General features: G+C 29.3%; 2 protein-coding genes across 5 annotated transcripts in view; one reads left to right on the top strand and one right to left on the bottom strand.

Moving 5' to 3' along the window:
• The first annotated feature begins 2,232 nt into the window (after positions 1–2,232).
• LOC111032678 (delta-1-pyrroline-5-carboxylate dehydrogenase, mitochondrial) lies at positions 2,233–10,370 on the top strand. Of its 4 annotated transcripts, none has more exons than XM_022313100.1 (13): positions 2,233–2,495; positions 3,272–3,364; positions 4,713–4,789; positions 5,343–5,476; positions 5,903–5,950; positions 6,019–6,233; positions 6,297–6,468; positions 6,537–6,724; positions 7,664–7,886; positions 7,950–8,128; positions 8,203–8,391; positions 8,451–8,569; positions 9,290–9,402. In XM_022313100.1, the coding sequence occupies exons 2-13, from the start codon at positions 3,312–3,314 to the stop codon at positions 9,400–9,402; spliced, it is 1,710 nt and encodes a 569-aa protein (XP_022168792.1). In that variant the 5' UTR covers positions 2,233–2,495; positions 3,272–3,311. The 4 variants fall into 4 exon arrangements, with proteins under 4 accessions (XP_022168792.1, XP_022168790.1, XP_022168789.1 ...); XM_022313098.1 differs by having other exon boundaries at positions 2,233–2,552; XM_022313097.1 differs by lacking the exon at positions 2,233–2,495 and adding an exon at positions 2,589–3,074 and having other exon boundaries at positions 9,290–10,370.
• A 5,341-nt stretch (positions 10,371–15,711) lies between these two features.
• Positions 15,712–24,362, bottom strand: part of LOC111032707 (bestrophin-4-like) — a 34,770-nt gene continuing 26,119 nt past the window's right edge. The window contains exons 7-10 of the mRNA XM_022313144.1: positions 24,140–24,220; positions 23,881–24,032; positions 23,632–23,793; positions 15,712–17,146 (exon numbers count right to left, since the gene is read on the bottom strand). Of these exons, the coding sequence (XP_022168836.1) occupies positions 16,759–17,146; positions 23,632–23,793; positions 23,881–24,032; positions 24,140–24,220 (783 nt within the window). The 3' untranslated portion in view covers positions 15,712–16,758. The remainder of the gene's footprint in view (positions 17,147–23,631; positions 23,794–23,880; positions 24,033–24,139; positions 24,221–24,362) is intronic.

The following is a 24,362-nucleotide window of genomic DNA, read 5'->3' as shown; positions in this document are numbered from 1 at the left end:
GAAAAATAATACAAATCACCATTATTCAATCAGTGGGCTATAATAAATTCTTGTTAATTTTTGTTACAATAACTTGTGTTATCAAAGAATAATTTTTTTTTTAAGCTCCTTTATTTTTATAAATTAGTTACAAAATAAATAATATTTTTTATTAAAACAACCATTTTTAAAAGAAAAAAATTATTATAGAATGTTATCAAATATTGTATTACACACATAAAATAATCCTTTAGAATTGCCATTGGGGAAACAGAACACAGGTCACAGAGCTCAAATATATGCAAAAAAAAAAATGATAAAAATATGTTGTCAGCAGTCACACAATGCCATAATAGCATAATACATCAGTTTGAAATAAAAATATGAATGAATGATACATTTCAAAGAAGAATTTACCTAACTATAGATAATAATAAATACTGAGTCTGTTTTTATAATTATTTTTTTTAAATCTGTTTAATTTTACAATATTTGACGTATTAATTTTAGATTCTTATAGGAGTGATGAATGTATTGATATTAAAATTATGTTTTTTTTGTCATCTATCTCCCTTCAGGGCAGAAAAAATGCTTTGATTTTTAACTTCTAGGTTGGTTTCTGGTAGAAAATTTGATCTAGTTGGTACTAAGGGAATGTCAAAAATAAAATATATCTAGAAGGTTAGACAGTAATAGGTAATTTTAGAAAAAAATAAAAACAATTTAGATAAAACTGAAATTTTTACTTAATACCAGTATAAGACAAATTTCATTTTATTTTTTTATTTAAATCAAAGCAAATATTTACAATAAGGTTTTCTATAAATTATAAATATTTTGATTCTTTTTATGCTATTTATAGACATCCCCAATTTTCGACTAAATAAGAATCCTCATTAGTTTTTCCACCTGAAAGAAAAAGAAAAAGTTTTACAGAAAGTTGAATACATTGTTCATGTTTTAAAGTTCAATTTTTTTCGAAATTAGATATTTTAAATTCACTATTTCAACTATTATGGATCAACTGTTTCTCCTTGGTCGATTTTTAGTATTTTAATCTAGAGGGTACCATCGCTGGATGATTTCCCTCATCATGTGCCACATGTGTATTTTAATTATGTAAATAGGATATATCAATTATTCATTTTACTTATTGTATCATGTAAATACAGATTGTAAATTTTCTTATAATAAAAAAAAAAAAACGAAAAGTATTTTAATATCTTAGACATTTTACATTTTTTTTTTTAGTTTTATTTTAAATGCCAGTGAAGAGTTTGCGCTGGGTTAAAAGGCTTGAAATTATAATTTAAGGCCATAAGTTGTTATTATATCAAGTTAAAAATGTTAAAAGTTTATTTTTATAAGCAATTAATTCAAGTTCAAATTTTGAAAAAACCTCATCGAAATCACGAAATTTTGCAAATTATTTTGTACTTGGGTAAATATTCATAGCTAATGGTTGAAAATGTAAAACAAGATTCCTCATAAGTAGACAAGTAGTTCATACTGCAACCCTGTATATTTCAACCATGTATAAGACTGTTAGAGTTTATTTAAATGTTGCTAATTAGGTAAAACATTTAGAATAACATTTTTAGTAGTTGAGGATTTGCAATCATTTTCAAAGGGGCAGGCCGCAGGCTTAGGTCACGCCGTACGAGTGTTTACCGACTGTTGCAGGACGTTACGGTGTTACTGATCAGTGAACAATTGAGTGGACAGCGTAATAAACGGCGATTTTTGACGTTTAACTAGTAAGCAATAAATACTAATAATCATCTATTAACATTTGACTAAAATATGGGGCTATGAGCAATTGAGCGGTCATGTAACTGCGACCGTTATTTTAATTTGACAGTACACAGTCCATTGTCCATACCGCATACATATTATTAAGTATATGTCTAGCCGGGACTCTCGGTACTTTGGTAGCCGATAGGTGACCTGGATTCTGGTGACGGCTGAATAATTGTTCGTGTTGGCGGTGGGGGCGGTGGGAGGGGGTGGTATTGGCTCCATCTCGTTTTTTGATTTCGAAACGCCCGGCTTGACAATATTACTGTCGCAGCGCTTTTACGTTGGCAGCACTTACGGATCCGCGTCCGTGCCCTGTGGTAATTTTTGTTTTTTCATTTTGGCAATCGACCAACCGCGCGCCAGCGTCGTTTCTCCAAGCGAGGGACACGACACCACCGCCGCCGCCGTCGCATCGCTATGTCACGGTGATGGTTAGGTGGTGACTGGTGAGTAGTGACTAGTGATTAGTTACCTACAACTGTATACCGAGTACCGAGTGGTGACTGGCGGTGCTGCCGTACTGGTGTTTAATGTAATTGTGTCTCTCTCAAACTCAGTGTCTCGAGTAGTGCACTACATAGTGTTGTACACACTTGACGTCTGAACTCGTGAGACCGCGGCCGCCGATTCGAATTCGCGGTGGTGCCTCCGTCGACCGTTGTTGCCATAAATCGCTTGTCTTGTACTCCCGTCCCAGTTTCAATATCGCGTTGGCTGTGAGTCAGAGAGGTCGTCGTACGCTGTCGTGCGTCGTCGTACAAAAATATATCATAGTAATAATAGACTAACACATAATAATAGAATTAATAATTGAAAATTAATGGATAGTACTTAATTCTATTATTACTTGTTATTATTTCATATTATTTAGTAGTGGTAGACGGTAGTAGTAGTAATCGTAGGCGACGAGGAGGGAAAGTCGGCAATTCAATGATCTGCATAATATTTGCCGTTTCAATAGTAATTAATAATCACGCATAGAAATTAATCGCGAATTGCGACGCTTCATTGTCGTTATTAAAATCATGTTTTTGTCGAATTGTCGACGGACGACGGTTCCATCAGCTGCACGTAGCACGTACCCGTGTTTTCATTTTTTTACTCGACGTCCGACAGAATTTTTTTTTAATTTCCTTACCCCCTCCCGTTTTTGAGACCGTGCCTACCGAGAACTGACACAGTGACACCGCCGCTTGGAACATAGTAACATACCTACTAAATTGTTTCCGCACACCGCAGTTGTGGTGCAATGCAAGTGCAGCACACTGTACGCGACATTTGATGCACATTTTACGGTAAACGTTGTCGGCCGTTCGATCATTGTTTTCGTATTACTTTGTATCGTCTATTGTTTAAAGGTAGTTTGTTATTAGGTCCATATATCGCCAATTTCCTTCCTCTGGGAAATAATCTATTTTTTTTTTTTTTTTGTTTTAAAATTTACTGCCCAATATAACGTCTATTATTATCATTCCGTTTTGTTGACAATCAGATTGTACGCTGTTGAACGAACGACACTTACCTACATCACGATGTTGTCGAACGCCAATCGTTTCTCATCTGCCACTCTCAAAGGATTTCAAAGGTAAAAAATCTTTCAAATATAATACTTACACGCATTTTTTTTTTTTTTTTGGGGGGGGGGAGGGAGAGTATTCCTATGACTGAATTGGGTATTTAAGCTGGGTTTTTGAGTTACCGATGGTCTAAGGTTTGATTAGAAACCGAGATATACTCCTATGTTTCACACAAATCCATTATTCTATTGCATGGTATGAGGAGATGTATTTTGTACCTATACCTATTTAAAACAATTACTTTCAAAAACGACTTATTGATTTAAAAACGAATGTATTCAGGGCTGTTTTCAATATTTATTACATTGTTGTGTCAAATTGTTTTACCTATTGTGTAACATTTTAAGTACAAAAAACATTCAAATTTAAAGGAAATTTATAAAAAAAAATATTTTTCCAACTACAAGTGATTACTATTGTTTATTTAAAGAGTTAAAGTGTGAGAGTTGAGAGTGCTTGAGAATCAATGTTGCCTAGGGTCATGGCTTTAAAATTTATTTTGCAATAAGCTACATAACCACTACCTACTGTTATGTAAATAAATAATTAAGATAATAAAACATGATTTTTTTAACTGGTTGATACACAATTAAATTTGTTATTATGCTTCTTAAATGTGTATTCAATTATTAAACTTGTTTTAGTATCTGAGTTGAAAACAATTCATAAATTAATAAATAAATTTAATGCCACATTTAGGAAGGAATCAATTCAAATAAAAAAATTGTTTTATGCATTAAAAAATGAAAACAAGCACATATATAAATGCATATACCTAAAAAGTATAACTTTTATTATATTACCTAAGATTTGTTTAGATTTGAGGTATAATTAGTATGTAAAATAGAATGTTTGAATACTGGCAAACTTTCCAATTCTAAAACTGTAAATAAAAATCAAGACTTCTATGGATCCCATATTCTACAATTATACTTAACCTCGACTGTTTCATTTTGATAAATGTGTTAAATATAATTAATACGATAGGATTGTTTTATAAATAGTTAAAATAAAACAATATTATGTATTAAAATTATTTTAGTGGGTGTTCACTCATTTTAAATATATATTTAAGACATGTATGAATACATACTAGTTGACACATTATTAACCTTGACCAGTATTTTTAACTGAAGACATTATTAACGTTGACCAAAATAGACTAAAATATGAATAGATTTAAAATTCTATACCAAATCAAATATCTATGAAATTTTAACTACCACGTCTTGTATATCAAGTTGTAAGATATAGTTGAACAAATGGGACAATCAAATATCTTATCTACCTACATTTTTATATAAATGTTTATAATATTTATACTTTGGATGTAATAATTCATTATTTAATTTTTAGCTTATGTTGTCGAAGCATTGGATCCCTTTCACTGCCTAAAATTAAAGACTTCACTGTAGAAAATGAACCACTTTTAGGTAAGCAAATGTGAGTTATATTAGGTAATAACTTTCTTCTTGATAATAAATATTATCTATGCAATTAACACAAATATTTATGTGTTGTGTAAAGTAAAATAATATGTATATTAAAGTATAATACACTGGACTAACTTTTGGATTTATTAGAAAAACATATTTATCAGTCAATTACAATTATATTGTTAAGCGGTTTTTTATTTAAGGTCAAAGTACTATAAAATTAAGAAGTTTATCTAAGAAATATATAGTAATAATTAATCAGCTTTTTGAAGTTCTCATAATTATCAGTTATATACAACTGGTAAAGTAATTAATTATTCAATTATTTTATAATAATATAGGTAACATTAAACTCTAAATTTATTGAATAAAATAAGGTAATGTCTACAAATATATTTTTAATATTGTAGCTCATATAATTTTTTAATTTTTGCCTTTAAAATAAAAAGTTATTTTTAGTAATTCAAAGTTTCAAATTTTAAAAAGATATTTGTTTTTAGTTAAGTAATACTAATAACTTCTTTGTAACACCATATTAATATTTATCCAGAATACTTGCCTGGCAGCAAAGAACGCAAAGAAATCGAAGCTGAATTAAAACGTTTGTCTAATAATGTGGAAGATGTACCTATTATCATTGGTAATGAAAAATTCAAGACAAAAGATGTTAGATATCAAGTTATGGTAAGACATTTTGATGTGATTGTATAGTTATATAAACTTATATTTATTTATTGGATACCCATGTATTTAATTATTTTAATAATAGATACGATTAAAATATACTGTATAACAAATAAATATATTTATTTATATTTGAAAACTCTTAAACAAATACTTGATTCATTTTAAAAACTATAAAATAAATATGTTAACATTTGACTTTTTAAGTATTATTTTTAACCACATAATTTTTTTATCTGAAATGTTTTTATTTAATCATTTGTATCTGTTATTTATTCTGGTATATATTTGGATTTAGCACTCATAAGTAGTTAATATCTCCTCTTCTTTAACTTAGCTTCACAAAGATGTATAGTTGATGGGGTGGATTAAAAAAATATTATATTTTTGATATGCATATTCTAATGACATTACATTTTGTTTTAGCCACACAATCACAGCAAGAAAATCGCAAAATTTTACTATGCATCATCAGTTAGTATTTTTATTTACTATTAAAATATCAATAACCAGTTTTATTAAGTTTTTTATATGCTCAAAAGGACTTAGTAGCAAAGGCAATTAAAGTTGCTACTGAAGCTCAAATAAAATGGGATAATGTGCCTTTGGAAGAAAAAATAAGCATTTGGCTTAAGGCTGCTGACTTGATGGCAACAAAATATAGAATGAAATTGAATGCAGCTACTATGCTTGGTCAGTCAAAAACAGTTATACAAGCTGAAATTGATGCATCTGCTGAATTAATAGATTTTATCAAGTTTGTTAACAGTGTGAATATAATTGTTTGAAACTATTGAACTAATATTAATTTAAATTATAGATTAAATGCATTTTTTGCTAAGGAATTGACAAAATATCAACCAATTAGTGAAAATAAAAATGTCACATTAAATAGTTTGCGCTATAGAGGCCTCGATGGTTTTGTTGCTGCTGTGTCTCCTTTTAATTTTACTGCAATTGGTGGAAATTTAGCATACACTCCTGCTTTAATGGTAATAATAATTGATTTCCAAATAATTTTTCTCATTGTACCTATTTTATTTGTAATTTAATTTTTTAGGGTTGTTCTGTTTTATGGAAACCTTCAGATACAGCTTTATTATCAAACTGGGTGATTTATGAAATAATGACTGAAGCTGGAGTTCCACCGGGTGTAGTTAATTTTATCCCAGCTGATGGTCCTGTATTTGGTGACACCATTACTGCATCCCCACATTTATCGGGTATCAACTTTACTGGATCTGTTCCGTAAGAAATGTTATATATACAGTTTATGTTATAGGGTTTAATTCAACCATTATATTAATTGTTAAGGCATACAGTATGGCCTACATATGAGTTAAATAAAAATTTATAATTCAATTTATTATAAACACGTTTATTTGTTTCTTAACTAACTCAATAAAAATAATTATCTCATCCCTTAGCCTAGTTTCAATTATTGGGTATTAAGATATCTCATTAAATTATATACTTTGAAAAAAAAAAATCATAAATGGACAGAAAATGGTTGCTAAGTTTCTGTTTACTTGTAGAAACAACCATCTCAACATTTATAATCGTTTGATTCAATAACAGACTATCTCATGTTTGTTATTTTGTATAATACTTAGGTAATGACTAATTAATGAATAACGCCTATACTCTGTCTACCAAGAGAACACAATACTCATGCACATCCAAATTAACTCAACCTGCTGTCTCGAGGTCTAAAGTCTCCCATGTTACGGCTGTATTTGATAGGCACCTTTCACGCTAGTTAAGTGATTGGAATATGTAGCAATAGACGAGTTTTGGTCACCTCTGGGTTGTACTCTCTTATTGGACAAAGTATAATAGTTTTGAGATCTTATAAAGTTCCTCACACATTCGCACGCACACAAAATATTTAAGTATTTAAAAGTATATTAAAATTATTCTACTCTAATTTATAAAATTTCAAATCATAGGTTACCATTAAAAAAAAACCTAAAATACTTCTATGATAATAATAATAATATGTTTAAATAAGATGATTTTTGTATAAATATTCATGGTCTAAATTTTTTAAACTTAAAGCTTTTTATTTCATATAGGTAGTTGACAGATTATTAGTGACCGATATAATTTGGATTATGAAATTTGTTTGTTTCATTTATTTATGATGTTAATTTCATATGTATTTAATTTTTTTTTTTTTTTTCTTAGGACATTTAATCGACTATGGACCCAAGTTGGAAAAAATATTAATGGCTATGTTAACTTTCCAAGATTAATCGGAGAGTGTGGAGGAAAGAATTATCATTTTGTACATCCGACAGCTGATGTGACATCTGTTGTTACCGGAACTATTCGATCTTCATTCGAATATTGTGGTCAGAAGTGTTCTGCCTGTTCCAGAATATATGTTCCTCAATCTTTATGGCCTAAAGTAATATTGTTGTTTATGGTAACTCTTGTATTTTTAAATTTTAATTGTGTTTTTCATAAATAGATTAAAGAAGGACTTCTGGAACTCCGTAATAAGTTGAAAATTGGGGATGTTAATGAATTTGATTCATTTGCTTCAGCAGTTATTGATGATAAAGCATTTAATCGTATTGCTGGATATATTGAACATGCCAAGAAGTCTCCCAATTTAGAAATAATTGGTGGAGGACAGTATGACAACAGGTAATTAAATATAATATTTTTAAACTTCAATATTTTATCTTTGTATGTAATAATATGAAATGTTTTCGATTTAGTAAAGGATATTTTGTGCAGCCAACTATAGTTGAGACTAAAGATCCATTAGATAAAATTATGACTGAAGAAATCTTTGGGCCCCTCTTGACTGTTTATGTTTACAAAGATTCAGAAGTTGATAAAACAGTTGATCTCGTCCTTAGTTCTACACCTTATGCATTGACTGGAGCTGTTTTTGCTCAGGACAAGTAAGGAATTCAAATAAAAAAATATTGTGTAGTTATTTATTGGTTTTTTATCATTACAGAAACTTTTTAAAAAAATCTCTTGAAACATTAAAGTACTCAGCTGGTAATTTTTACCTTAATGATAAGTCTACAGGTTCCGTAGTGGGACAACAACCATTTGGTGGAAGCAGAATGTCAGGTAATTTGAATTAATATTTGAATTTAACAATGGATTATTAACTTGTTAGTAATAAGTCATTATAAATATGTGTGGTTATAAGTGGATAGTTACATTTTTATTTAGAGCTGCTATTTTGATGCACTGCATTGTTTTTCAAAACTCATCGGGCGATGCTCGTTTTACAAGATAAATGTTTTCATGTATTTTGGAATCAGAAAAGTAGGTTTTCTTACATTTTTTGCAATTTTAATGTGATTTTCATTTTTTGTACAGAATTTTACAAAATGTACACTAAAATCTGTGTTTTTAAATTAAATTTGAAGACTTTCTTAAAAAGCAACTTTCTAACATACTACCAAAGTTTTTTTAAATCTAATATCAAATCTACACAATGTGAAATCTAGATAACAAGTGGCAATAGAAAATTAAATGAGAATAATTCTTGTCATCATTATCAACACTTGTTACAAAAATTAATTATATTATTATAATTGTTTAGTTGTATCATTCAAAATTTTAAGTTTTATTTCTATTTTTCAAGTATGGATCTAATGTATAATGGTACAATATTAATTGTTCACTAACTATACACTAGCATAGCATTTATACTGATTGAATAATATAAATTAATTTTAAACTTATGATTACAACTATATAAAATAATATTGATTTCTAATTTATAGTTTTATTTTCAAACATTTTATAATTTCTTATTACAAAAAAAAAAATTTTTTCTAGGTACAAATGACAAAGCTGGTGGTCCTCATTATGTTCTGCGATGGACATCACCTCAATCTGTTAAAGAAACATTTGTACCACTGACTGAATGGAAATATCCTTACATGGGTTAATAATGTATTGGTTGGAACAAGATCTAATGTTTTGCTATAGGTTTACTATTTAACTAGCAAAACTGTGATATCAATTGAATCCCATACTACTGAAGTACTAATTGTTTAATTATGATAGAAAAAAAGAAGCAATTCCTTTATATTTTATAGAATAAATACTATTTAGTTTTTAAAACAATCTGAAAGAATCTTTGAAGTTTCACATAAAAAGTACAAGAGATTCAATTAAAAATAATTATTTTTTAATTTATTTTTTTTCCATCTTATTGATATTAATATTTTTCCTACTGTAACCTTGGTACACCCAATTTTGAATCCACTGGCTATGTCTGTAGCTCTAGTATTATTACAGTTTTGATAGTATACTGAACTAAATTGTTAAGTGTAAATAGTGATGTTCATCACTATATGATGCTGATCAATATTGGTCCGACAAATTTATATTTAACAATAATGTTTGTTTATATTAAATTTTATAATTTATATCTGGTTGTTAATTTAATGTTTAATGGCATAATAATGTGTTAATTGTATTACAAACCAGATAATACTTGTAATTAGAGAATAAATGTATGTATATCATTGAAATAGTTTTTTAGTACTATACTTCAGCCATAATCAAATGAATAATTACTCGACTTTCAAAATTTTATTTTTATCTAATTAAAAATGTTATTGTATGATGTAAATATGAGAGTTTTTTTACAGTGTATACGCACTCATATAATATGTTTATATATGTAATAATATTGAGCAAATTAAATTGAAATTAGAAAAATTTGTTGTGAATAGAGTGATGGTAATTGGTTACAAATTACGCATTGGTTATAAAAATATTTGAAATTTTTAATTATTTTGAAATATAACATCATTTTTTTTATATGGGTGACTGCACTCGAAATAATTATATTTTATTTTATTTCACCTGTTAGCTGTCGCATTTCATTTTAGATTATTACAAAATATTTGTCTTTTATTATTATGATTTTTTTTATTTTAACTTTTATGGTTAAATTATAGACACACTATTTTATTACGCTCTGGTTGGTTATTATAGGAATACAGTTGTCTCGTTGATTTTTTTTTATTATTAAAGTCTGATGAATTCTACAAATGAATTAATTATGTTTTTATATATAGTTTTTAAAAATCCAATATTTTTCAAATAAAATGTATGTATGTTATTAAACTTATGTTTTTGTGACTGCTGTGATCAATGATAAATAGGATTTGGAAGTATAAAAATTAAAATGATGAAATATACAAGAAAAATTATTCAAAATTAAAAAAAAAAATATCAGTACATTCATTAAATATTATTTGCTATTAGTAGCATTATGGTACTATAGGTATTAAATATCATGTATATTAGAAACAGTTGATATTAATGAAATGTGTTGGACAAAAAAAATATGTTGTGGTAGGTTTATAACGCTGGGCCTTGGACTGTCAAACATTTTTTTTTACTGTGGAAAACTTGAATTTAAATATTTTGTAAAAATTCGCAAAATTCTACAACATTCGATATTCACTCGATTTCTTTTGTAGTGATTTTCTTATTTAATTGCAATTCAAAAACGAATTACTGCAGACACTTAAAATTTACACCAAATGTCTCATTTCATCAATTCATATACTGATAACATTTTTGAATTATTCTGACTCGTATTAGGCTGTTGGCGGACATTTCCATTTGCCTTTCCCCCCCATTTTTTTCTATAAATGTCAATACAATTGTATTGGTTGGGCCAAAAAGCATGAAAATGTAATGCAAAACTTTTGATAACTTGTGTTCCAATAGTAGGAAGTTGAAAAATACATTGACTTGATTTTTTTTTATAAGCGTTTAAAGTTCAAATGTTGACGATACTTATGAAGTTGAAAATTGAAAATGATTTTGTAGTTAAAAATATATAAAATGTTCAATTTTTATAGCTAAGGATTGAGAATTTAAAACAAGGTGCCCCTTAAGCAGTTTTTTTCATAAATAATAAATCTAAAAAATATATGAATACAGTTATTTTTTACAGACATTTTAAGTTCAAATTTGGACAAAATTGCATATCAACACAAAGAATAATGGTTATCATTTTGTTGTAATTCGATTCCAAAACAGCCCAATTTTACAGAGGTATATTTAATATTTTTCCAGTATCACAGATAATTTTCAATGATTAGTTACTTTACATTTTAAAATGTCCGGGTGAAGTGCTTTTGACAGAATGTTGAATATTCCAGCTTCTCGTCTCTGTTTCGAATGTAAGGTATTCAGATAGGCAGTGGCGTAATGTTTTTAACACTTTGTTTAATACAAAGAGTATTACTTTCTCTGAAAAATCCTGACCATTTGTAAAAGATTACATTATTTAAGACACGAAAATCGTTACCCATATATTAATACAGAGGACTAGAGAAGCTAGAAGTGTCATCAAAAATGTAATTTGGCATGAGTCAAAAAATTCTATTAATATCAAATATATTGAAAAAAGTATTATTAGTATATTTCTACTATAGAAAATAGAAAGTAGACATTTTGGACGTAAAATGCAATAACCATGAATAGTTTATAATATTTTGAAGGTATCAGTTGTAATGTTGTAGGATGTAGGTAATAAACTCCGAATAATAATATTTTATTAATACCATTTTTCTGAGATCATAAATACTTACAATATTTTTATAAATGCAATTATTTAACTTCTACATTTATGATTAAACGGCGTATAAGATAGGCTATTTCGCTACGCCACTGTCGTAAGTTAAATATTTTCCGGTATCTCACAAATCACAATATTTCTGTTTTCTGCAGCAGTGCAGAGTAAATCAATGTGTGGCCACTAGATTTCGGTCTTCCATAGTTCGTGATAATAATACATTATTTGTACTAACCGTAATATTAATAAAAACGATTTCTATACTTATAAAGTCAATAATTCTATAGTGTAACGGCTAACCAGTAACCACTAACCAGTTGATCTGTTCACAAAACATAATACACATAACACTATGTTATTATATTAAATCTAACCATCATAGTTCTTCATATTTATAGGTAGGTAATAATTAATAATTTTTTTGGACAAAATTTGTCAAAATGATGAACATTTATAAATTAGTGCCTGCATAAAGTTTAAAAATGTATTAAATGTTAAAATACATTTTAACATTTTTTTAATCCTAAGCAGAGTGATAAATGTATTGATGTTACAATGATGTGTGAGTGTGTTTTTTTAAATTTATGTTTTGAATGTATGCACGATAAGTTGTTGAAATAATGCTTTGATTTTCTGCTTCAATATCTCTTCCGGTAAGAAAGTAAATTTAGTTGGAGCTTTGGGTAATCAAAATTGAACTTCTAAAAATGCCAAGAAAAAAAATGAAGGAAAAACGAGATTTTTTACTCAAAATTGATTTTGGTTTTTGATTTGACACTAAAAAAATGACCGCAGAATGTTTATATGAGCATTTACATATTCACAACGTTTAACAGGAGGTAAGTTGGTAGGTATTGATTTAAAAGTTAATATCTATGATATAATTTTATAATTTTATAATAATAAATATATTATAGTAGGTATAAATGTATAATAAATAACTTTAAGATCTACACAAGTAAATAATAGAATATATTTAGTAGGTAATAATGGCTGACAGACCCCGCATACACTAGAATCGCATTTCGTATGCAACGATGTAACATTGAATTCAAATTTAACACATCCATTACGGTATACCCACTCAATGACCAGGTACATTCGAGTATTCGAAACCTACTGTACAGCAGAGTATGTACCTGATTGCCTGCTATTTTCCGTTTGATCAAATAACGAGTATAAATACATGTCTGTTGTCAAATATTTATATTTAATAGACTACCTACACCTAGTACATTTTTTACCTATATTAATAGGCTTGACATAGCCTTAAGTAGGGTAGGTACCTATATTCCACCTCAGCTAGGGCCCTCAAAACATATAATCTAGGTACCTATTGCATTTGCTGTTGCGCTTGAGTGTTTTTTCGTACAATATTATTTAATTACCCAAGGCAGGTGTACTATACATATTACACATGGACCTGCAGAGACACTGATTCTACTGATACAATATTGACGTGTGCCAAATTACACGTTAGCGTATATTTTCCATTGGCTTATCTCGTTAAACTTTAGCTGCTGTAGAATTAAAATAATAGTTGGCTGCAAGCTTCTATAAATATTACTTAATTAGGTATTAATTATTACCACTAAGGTCAGAAAGTATATATGTCCTCGTGAGCTCCAAGAGCTCTTATGTTTTTATCAAATTTATCGCCGTGATCGTTTTTATAAATATTTCCTATAAATTAATTTTAAATTAAACTAAATGCTTTGTATAATCAACTACTAACCAATAGTAACTGTTTAACTGTGAATAAGATAAGATACCTACTTATTTTGCGTCTACGTTCCAGTTCATGTAATCCTCGGGAAACTGGCACGGATCCGCGAAGTGATGACTATTGGTTTTATAGGTACCTATAGTTCGTAGACCGCACTTGGCCGACCAATCGAAGTATAACAGTGGCAAAAAAGTTATCATTGAGTTGAAATATCTTCTTTAATCCCAACTGGCAACATGAATAATTGTACTGTTCAATGTTCTTACTATTTTCTGTTGACCGAACGACAACGATTTCTACATTACTCGTATAATATAAGAAATATCAATAAAATGACTGAAAGTTTAAACAGTTAACGTCGATACTAGATAACGATCACTAACTGGCAATACACACACTAAGAACAAAATATATTTTAATATCTATTATTTACATATCTGCATAATTGGAAACTTGAAAGGAACGGACAATTTCATTATTTTATCTTGAAAAAAGGAGCTCATTTTGTTCCCTGTTCTTTTGTTGTTCTTTTGTATAAAAAGGAATTCGTTCCAAGAATTTCTTCCTCTCGGAACTCGTTTCTCCCAAACATTTAATATACTATGATAAAATGTAATCATATACCCCATGAAATTTATTTTAAAAATGGGTAAAGCAAGTATCTAACTAAAACCGTATAAACATTATATTACAAATTAGAGGGTACATACATGAAGGATCTGGATTAACATATTTGACCCAAGCACTAATTGCTCAGTTATTTGCCATTGATCTACTCAACCCAGTTTCAAATTTTGCAGCAGTTAATAATCGATAAACATCGTACAGCTCTATTAGTAGTCATTTGTATAATATGCAGTCTGCTGTATAGGTAAAGTCATAATGGTGTTCATGGTTATATTATATTATCAACTATTTTATATATATTTTATACATGTAACAGGTAAACTATGAACATTAAAACATATTAACATTTTATTCAAATATTTCATATAGTATTCTTCTTTAATACGATGTATTACTAATTTAATATAAGTCTATGGTACTGTATAAATCATATAATTTTCGAAATATACAAATCAACATATTGATTTTCATCGTTTGGTTTGCTACCTAGACGATTTTTCAATGTACAATATTACAATAAAATATATAATATAATAACGAAGGCGTATACACAGTACATACACATATCACAAGTACATACAATATATTATATAACTGATCTATAATTATTGACATATTTTTAGATATCTAATAAATAGGCCTATATTTACAACTGTTTAATAATACGACTAATACGAGCGTTTAAAATTGTTCTGTAAACTCATGTTGAGTAAACGTTAAAAAACGTTCAGTTTATAAGTTTATAGAATATATTTTCTTCTTTAGAGACTAATACGTCATGACTCGTTTGGGGAGGGTCCGAGGGTTTCAAACATTATGGAATAAAAGGTCCGTCAAAGACTCTTGTGGGGAAATTAAGTCCCTCTACATAATCTCGATTGCTACCTTGTACTTTGCTAATATATTATTATTTATAATTATATCATTTTGTCTATTATATTAAATATTATGATTACGAACAAAAGAAAATTAATACAAAATATATATCTACATTATATGTGTAGGTAATACATAACATAACTGATTGTCTCATCGTCTTTATCTATGCAATTAATTTCATTTATTTTTAAGAAATTTAAAAATTTGAATAAGTAAATAAAATTGTTCAAGATTTAAAATCTTTAACCATAGGTATTTGTAGTTATAAATGTTGAATATGAATTTAACCATAAGTTGTTTAAGATTTGGAAATCCATAAAAATCCATACATATATCGTATGTATTATAACATATTATTAATATAATAATATATAGGTATCTTAATGACAATTAAAAATGAAACTAAATTATTATGTTTAACTATCTGGGTATTATATAATCATTAAACGACATACAAAAATTATAGAATTAAATAACTATGTAATTAATTATACAGTTATAAAAACAAAAACACCAATGTGAGGAGAAATAAAGTCCTTATAGGTACCTTACGGCTAGACATACTTTCTCGAAGACTTTACTGTTAATTGGTAAATGGAAGATAAGTGTATAAGGGATATTAAAGGGGGGGAGGGCGGAAAAATACATTTAATGCAACATTACGATACATTTAAATTAAATAATAATTGTACACAATTACAACTGACGAGGTGATTACGTTGAAGATTAGATCACGGACAATAAATTCAAAAACATAGCTAATACGTCTTAGCTAGTTTCTCCTAAAATAAATGTCCACAGTCAAATATTTTGGTATTTTAATGAAATTTAAGGTTTAAAATAAATGAGTTCTATTTAACGATTTGTCTAAAAAGGTTTATTTCCTAGAGTTTTAATTTAAGACAGTTTCATGAGAATAAAAATGTACACTTTTTAACATTTCTATATATAGGAATTTATTTCGTTTTATTAAACATCTGAATTTAAAATTTAAAAAAAGTCGTTAAAAACATACTATTAGTGTCAGTGACGTACTTAGGATTTTTTAGTGCGGTAAGACAATACTGAATTTTTTTTTAACTTCAAATAGTCGGTGTACCAATAAAGGTTTTTGTAAAAATTGATCAGGTCATAAAAATTGTTTATAAATTAAAATCATATTATCTTATAAAAAAAAATATTATATAACCAGGTAAACACATGGACACTCGTGTTCCAATTCCAAAACTCGTTTGGTTTTAAAAATGGTTGGTAAAATACTCGTTGTATGATGACGCGGTTATTATTTATATGCGACCACTATAGAACAACAACTGTTATATTAATTTAAGGTGTAGGCGGCATTGGAATAATTACTTAAATGGCGGGGAGTGGTTTCAATTTCGGTCCGCAGAGATTTAGACGGATTCGTGGATCGGGGATCAAACAACCCGACGCACCCTCTCAAATACGCCGGCGCGGTAATGAGCGTCACACGTCGTGTTGCTGTTTGTCCGGCACGAACGCCGCGTTGACGTGTCCTTCCGGGACCACCGTCGCCGTTTCCGGTCGGTCCGCTTTCTGCAGGTCCACGTCCGTCTGCTGATGCTGTTCCGGGCGCCCGCCGCCGATGGAAGCGCGCCGCTGTTCGCCGCAGTCGGACGATTTCCACTTGAACGGCTTCCACTGTCCCGAATTGTAGCTCGGCCGCCGGGTCATTGACACCAGCACCACCGGTTGCGCGGCGTCTGACTTGCGCTGAGCCAACTGTCTGAAACCGCCGCCGCCGCCGCCGCCGCCGCCGCGTTTGGCTGGCGCGTTCGAGTTTTGTCCTCCGACTTCGCCGCAGCCGTTTGATGTTGATCGCTGCTGTACCACCCTGCACACAATACCGATATCAATACCAATCATTTGTTATTACTTATTGCATACGCGCCGAATAAGCCTCGTCTGCCAATGATAAGTACGTATACGAGTACAGAGGAGGAAGTGGTGACTTGGGTTAGTTGGGCTGAGACAGATCCCAGAACGTTAAGTTATAAGCAGGGCTTGCATTTGAAAAATACATTTTGTCTTACGTTACCTATTTACAATCAAAACGTTATACAAATTTTGAGTTTATCGTTATTCAAAATTTAAACGTTATTCAACTTTTGTATTTATCGTTATTCAGCATTAAAACGTTATACAATTTTTGCGTTTATCGTTATTCATAATTAAAACGTTATACAATTTTTGCGTTTATCGTTATTTAAAATTTAAAAGTATTTAGATAGGTACCTGTTTTAAAAGTACACAGGCCGCAATTTAAAAGTATACGACTATGACCTTTTTTTGGGGACATAATTTCCCTATTCTGAGTTTTAAGTAGGTATTGTTTAATTTAATTTATTTAATTAAATGGGTTAAACTAATATAAAGAAAACGTATGCACGTTAAAACTATAAGTATATTAGTATAAAATATAAATATTAAACATTTGACAACAATTAGACAAACACTGACGAGTGAATAAATCTGAGCAAACTGAACACCGAACACAATAGTTGAATAACTTGAGTGGTATAAATTTCGACCGTAGTACAGATAGTACAGTACGATATTATCAGAGCATCACTATTATTAGCTATTGGTAATTAAATTATTCTATTAATAACTTCTTATTAAGTTTTAAAATAATATCTAATACGGGATCTCCNGTAGTACAGATAGTACAGTACAATATTATCAGAGCATCACTATTATTAGCTATTGGTAATTAAATTATTCTATTAATAACTTCTTATTAAGTTTTAAAATAATATCTAATACGGGATCTCCCGGATAGGCCGGATACGGAATAAAATTAATTCTTGGATTGAATAAATAATTGAATACTACTAAGTATTATTAAATAATTGGGAATTAATTATTTCGTTTAATGGAATACAATACATACCGTTTTGCGTTATGTTTTGTTTTGTGTTATTTATTTATTTACGTTTATCGTTTTCCGTTATAATTACGTTTACAAATTTCAATTGTTTTTTATCAAATATAACGTTATAATCATAACGTTATTATAACGTTTGCAAGCATTGGTTATAAGCCAACATTAACCTATAATAGTGTATTGGCTAAATTTTAAAATTGCAATTTTTTTAATACTATTATGGAGACAAATATTAAACTCAGTTAAAAAAGCGTAACTCATTTTTCAATTACCACCTATCTGGTCACATAATGCAATATTGATGATTGAACAACTATTCAATTGTTCAAAAAATTTGACATTTTGTTAAAACTGTATCCTATTATTCCTTCTTACTGCATACTGTAGTGATTTAGACAAATTATATGTTTGCATCTACTCAATAACTAAATCAAATAATATTTATTTAACATCAATAATGTCTAGATTCTAGACTCTATATAGAACAGAAATATTCAAACATTTTCATCCCATGATGACACTGTTCCTTTCAGTCTTCACAATATTTTGATGGTTCTCAAATGATTGACCATTTTTTAATCAACTGTGGCGGTCGACGGATACAATATATTGTATAGTAATAGTTATAACATAAAATAAATTATAACATCTCTATGATTATGTATTTAAATCTAATAAATAAATCGATAAAGTACTTGATTGTCATTGGTACTATATTTTATCCATATTATTAATTATTATTAAATGTTAAAAATATAACACATACGCTGTACGGACGTTATTATAATAATGACTTTAGTACTATGGAAATAAATTTCAAATTTCCATTATTATTGCTTTAATGATTTAAAATACGTAATATTTATATTTATTATTATATTAGTTCCTTAAACGGTTCCCTTCGCCAACTATCACGACTTTTTAAATACTTAAAAACAGTCACAGGAGCATTGTATTCAATAATTATTTTAGTAAGTAATTAATATACTATTTTTATCATACATTTTTTGAATAATAATAATAATAATTGTTATTACATCCGGTCATCCAGGGTTATCGATTATTTTTATTTCAACACTAGGCAGTGAAAAACAAAAATGCAACAATAAACTCAAAACTTAGGTACCTATATAAATGTATTATGGTAGGTATAACAAACGTATGGGACACCAGGTAATAGGTATAACTGTATTTGAACAGACCAACCACAAATTCACATGCACATTATATTATAATAATATATATACCTATAGATATTTCCATAACACGCAAGCTCAGGTAAAATTCACGATCGATATTTTACACGCAGATAAAACGATTGGATGGGTTTACTATTTTGCTATAATTATGTAACAGTATAACACAATAAGGTAAGTGACAAAAAATAAAGACAATAATAATAATCTATTTATACTGAACAACATGTTGACGTACACGTACACACTACACCCTTCGAAAGTTCTATCGTGCACCAAAAACCATCGGCTTCCCACTTCGACCGCGGTTTAGAACTCAACGGTTCGATCACAGCGCAGTTGGAGTCATGACATCGTGCAAGACTAGAATTTTTCTCAAAATTCGTTTGTAATTATACCCACGTCAATCTAGAATTCGAGAAAGTAAAAAAAAAGTCGCTCGTATACGAAAATACAATAGGTATTGAATACGCGTAGACGGCGGCGGGGCAAGTTTAACCGCTTTCTAACGGTTAAAAATTAATTGCGAGCTCGATGCATGCAACTAAATTAAATGCGCTCTTTATATTCTCAAAAATATTATTATAAATTATAATAGCTGTACCGCGTACGTATATAATAAATAAGCTGGTACTGTTGACGTTTCGCCAGTTATATTATTTTGTAGTATTTATTATGAAAAAATACGGAGTTCTTTATTTTTTTTTCTTCATTCGCTGCGGGCAAACACGATCGTACCCAATACATACATACTTAATAGTTCAGGCCTGTTGATATATATATATATATATATAATACTCACACACACACACACACACATACGCACACATACGCACACACACGCCGTATTCGTGTGAGTCTAAGGGGCCTGTATATGTACGAACTGCACCATAATATAATCTTTCTAAAACATTTCCCATCACCCACGCCGTGACTTTTGACCGAAAAGTAGGCATATACAATAATGCACAAACACACACAAAACAGAGTATAATATAGTATCTCCCCCTCTCTCTATACGTGTATATAAATATATATTATATGTCGTATCGTGTATACAGTCTCGGAAATGCCGTAACGTCACAGTCTCAATAATCCAATGCGAGAATCTGTTTTTGTTTCGTCGTATACCCTCCGGATAACTTGATCCGGTGTGTTTTTATGTGTGTGCGTGTACAATCGTGTATACAGACGTATACATAGACATTTCTCTCTCTCCACTACTCTGTGTATAGCTATCGCCGTCGTCTTCTTCGTACCAATAACGATGTAAAGCCATCGGCATAGCCTACGGCCGTTAATGCGAACTACAATATACATTATACACATATAATATATATATATATATATATATACCCTCGTCGGTAATACTGACACACGCGAAAGTCATCTGCAGGGATTATATACACTGCCTATCCATTAACAATAATTATAGTAATAATAATAATAATAATAATAATAATAATAATAATTTTAATAATAATAATAATTTTAATAATAATCACGCTCTCGTGAAACAGTACGGAAAAAAAAAAAAACGTGTTATAGATTTTATACTCGATATATTATGGTTATTATAATCACGAATTAAGATATATATATCTTAATTCGTGATTATAATATAGTGGTGTTATAGAATACATTTCACCAGTCTCGGGTCTCGATTAGTAGTGGGAGATCACACGCGATATCAACTATTTCGACGGCCATTAGAGCCTTAGAGGGCTCAATGTAAAAGAAATCTGGTAGATTTATTAAACCATATCGGTGCGTTTCCAATAGAAGTTAGTAATTTAGTACCCATATACCTATATCTGGTATCTTTATTCGATTTAATGTTATTATGTCTGCAAAGAAGTACTAAATAGATAATAAATCGGTCACATCGTCTTAAATAATCTCTATAGTGCTCCTTACTCATTAGATTACTAGAATACAAAAGTATAACGGTATCAAACGATAGTCAAGATTCTACAACTTGGTATTCAAGTTTTACCATACGGGTTTTTTTGTTTCTATTGAATCTACTCGGAAACGATTTTCAGTTTTTTTCAAACGAATATACACACGAGAAATGCGTTAAAAAAATTATATTTGCTCAAGTAACACTTACCTAATGTAAAGTCTTTTGATTTGGATTCCCAAGTTGGGACGACTTCATAATTGATCAAAGTAGATCTTAAAATCAATGTCGAATTGAGAACGAAATCAGTGATCTCTCAAATATATAGACACAAAGTAAAATATTTTAGCGTAGGTATATTACAATAAATTATGATTAATTTTATAAAATCGTTTCTTCAATGTAACAAAAATTATTATTTTAATACAATTTTTAAAAGATGAGAAGTAATAGTATAATACCTACGTGGATATTTAATTTGTATTAATAAAATGTTATATTTTATAGTGGGGTATACATAAAATAGAACCGCTCGCCAAAAAGAAAAAAATATTAAAAAAATCATAAACATCCGAGCCTCGTGCGATAAAATATCACTATGACTATATTATTTTATACTACATGTTATAACTTTTTAAGTTTCTACCTTCGTATATTTTATATACAAATAAACTATAAGTGTATTATCTTGTCTATATATTATGTGCGTTTATTGTAATATAAAATTGAGCTTAGTTTTTTAAAAACTCTTGGACACCCAAAACATAGCAACGGAGTGAGTTAAATTTACCTGTGTTTTGGAGTGCGTCCATATCATATATTTTAATTAACATACGTGTGTTCAAAAAAACATTAGTAGTTATACACTAGAACACTACACCGAATATAGCGAAAGCTAATGTGAAAATGTAATACGCGTATATAATGTATGCGCCCACCAACCCGGCGTCGCGGCTGTGTCCGAGTGCACGAGGTAGGCACCTAAATTTTAATTTTAATACGTAAAATAAAAGCTCAATGACGACATGAACAAACGCGTAAAGCCGAAATAATCGCCACAGCTTCACGAAAATTCGGAGGAAACAAAAAGCCTGAACTATCTAAGCGTACACAAACGTACGTTTTGATAGTTTGTTGCAGTGCACGTCAATGTGATTTTTAATTTTACCTTAAAAACAAATCCTGCAGCGATCGTTTAGATACTACCGTGATATTATGATGCAATTATTTGTGTACATCCCGTGGCCTCGAAGGAAAACTACGTTCTAATAAAAATAGTTGAAGCGTAGTTGTGAAAAACCAAACCAATGGCGATAGACACATTTATTTGAATGTAAAAGCGTCTCAAAGTACTAAGTACTTGATCCTAGATTAACCTAGTTTCAGATTGGAGTGTTTTCATCTCTCAAAAAGAGTCCAAGGGACAATGAAAATTATGAGTTCTAGTACTTATGAATCTATTAGCATTGTATGGGTACATTATGCCTAACCAAAATCCAACAATACCAATTGTAAAACACCCCAAAACTCTTAGTAAATAATGTCAAACTAAGTATGTGTTATAAGTTATAACCTATGACCAGTAGTTTTATGCATGCAGTAGTGTAATAAACAAGAAATCAAATATCGGATTATTGAAATTATGTTAGATACCTACATATTAATAATTGAGTGTAAAGCTTCTCAGTATAGGAGAGTGGTAATTTGATGAGTCGGGTAAGATATCAAATTGATTTTATTTCTTAACAAATATTATGATACCAATCTATAATAGTGATTGATTACATGTATGGGCAAGACATTAATTTTAAATTGATATATATCATTATTATTTAATTGATAATTATAGTTTTTATAGTGGTTAAAAAAACGAGTTTTCATATGGAAAGGTAATAAAACGCATACAACTTAAAATAATTAACTTATAATTTATAAAACATTTTTTTCAGTTTAGAAATATATCAAATTAGTTTTTGAATATCTAATTAGTTAAATTATTTTTTCTTGACTTGAAACTTTTGTGTCGAGTCACATAATTCTGAACAAACCAACAAAACAGTTATAATTAAAAATTAAATGTGCTCTGACGACTAAAAATTGTAAGAATGCATAATGTACCTACTAATTAATTTTAATAAATAAATAAAATTACACGAATTAGCTAACACCAAACACTTGCAATGTTTTATATTTTTATATATATAATATAATAGATTACCCACATGATATTATATAACTAGATAAAAACCATTCTATTAAAAATGTATACAATATAATGAGAGAACTTAATTAGAAAATATAAGGGAAGTTGTTTATTATTTAAATCAACTTACTGCATTATGCCAAAGGAATCATTGCATTTGTCCCTGCTGTTTGAGTTGATTTTTCCTTCACTCTTGTTTGAAATCATCGACGTCCTTCTGCTTCTCGAACGGTCGGGGTCTACCTCTTCTATTATTTCGGGTAAGAACATCATATGTTGATCTTCAGGAACACTAAAAAAAAAAAAAAATCATAGATGAAATAATCGCCCTGCTAACACACACTGTTTTATAAAATGACTGTTGTAATATAATTATTACGGCATGTGGTGAACTGATCCTCTGTGCGATTTTTTTTTGAACGGTGCAGATGCGCTTGTGTAGGGAATCGAAACTTCCAACTCATTGAAGTAAATGTCTTTGACCAAAGGAAGTTTAATTTTAGCAAGGTAATCTACCGCCAAATAGGATGCCTACGGAACATAATTCGTTATGATTATGATTTATCCCTTCTGTTATGCCTAATAATAAATATCACTGAGATGTCGAGATATTGTTATTGTTTTTGTGTTAAAATTACCTTTGTGTGTCTATCGATTAAGTAATTTAATTCAAAATCTTCTTCATCGTCACCAAAAGGATTTATTAATTGTTCAGCTACCTGCAGGAAGAAATATTATTCAATACATTATTTATACATATTGAATAATTTATTATACGTTTTAATTTCAAATACCTAATATAATAGGAACTACACCTTAATGTTAGGTGTCTTTAAAAATAAAATAATATATTTTTCATAA

Source organism: Myzus persicae, unplaced genomic scaffold (assembly GCF_001856785.1).
Source record: "Myzus persicae strain clone G006 unplaced genomic scaffold, MPER_G0061.0, whole genome shotgun sequence".
NCBI lineage: Eukaryota > Metazoa > Arthropoda > Insecta > Hemiptera > Aphididae > Myzus > Myzus persicae.
This window is presented reverse-complemented; position numbering and strand designations above follow the sequence as displayed.

Coding starts and splice junctions, on each gene's coding strand:
- LOC111032678 (XM_022313097.1), top strand. Junction 6,234..6,296: donor GAATTAATAGATTTTATCAA/GTTTGTTAACAG, acceptor TTTAAATTATAG/ATTAAATGCATTTTTTGCTA. Junction 8,570..9,289: donor TGGTGGAAGCAGAATGTCAG/GTAATTTGAATT, acceptor AATTTTTTCTAG/GTACAAATGACAAAGCTGGT.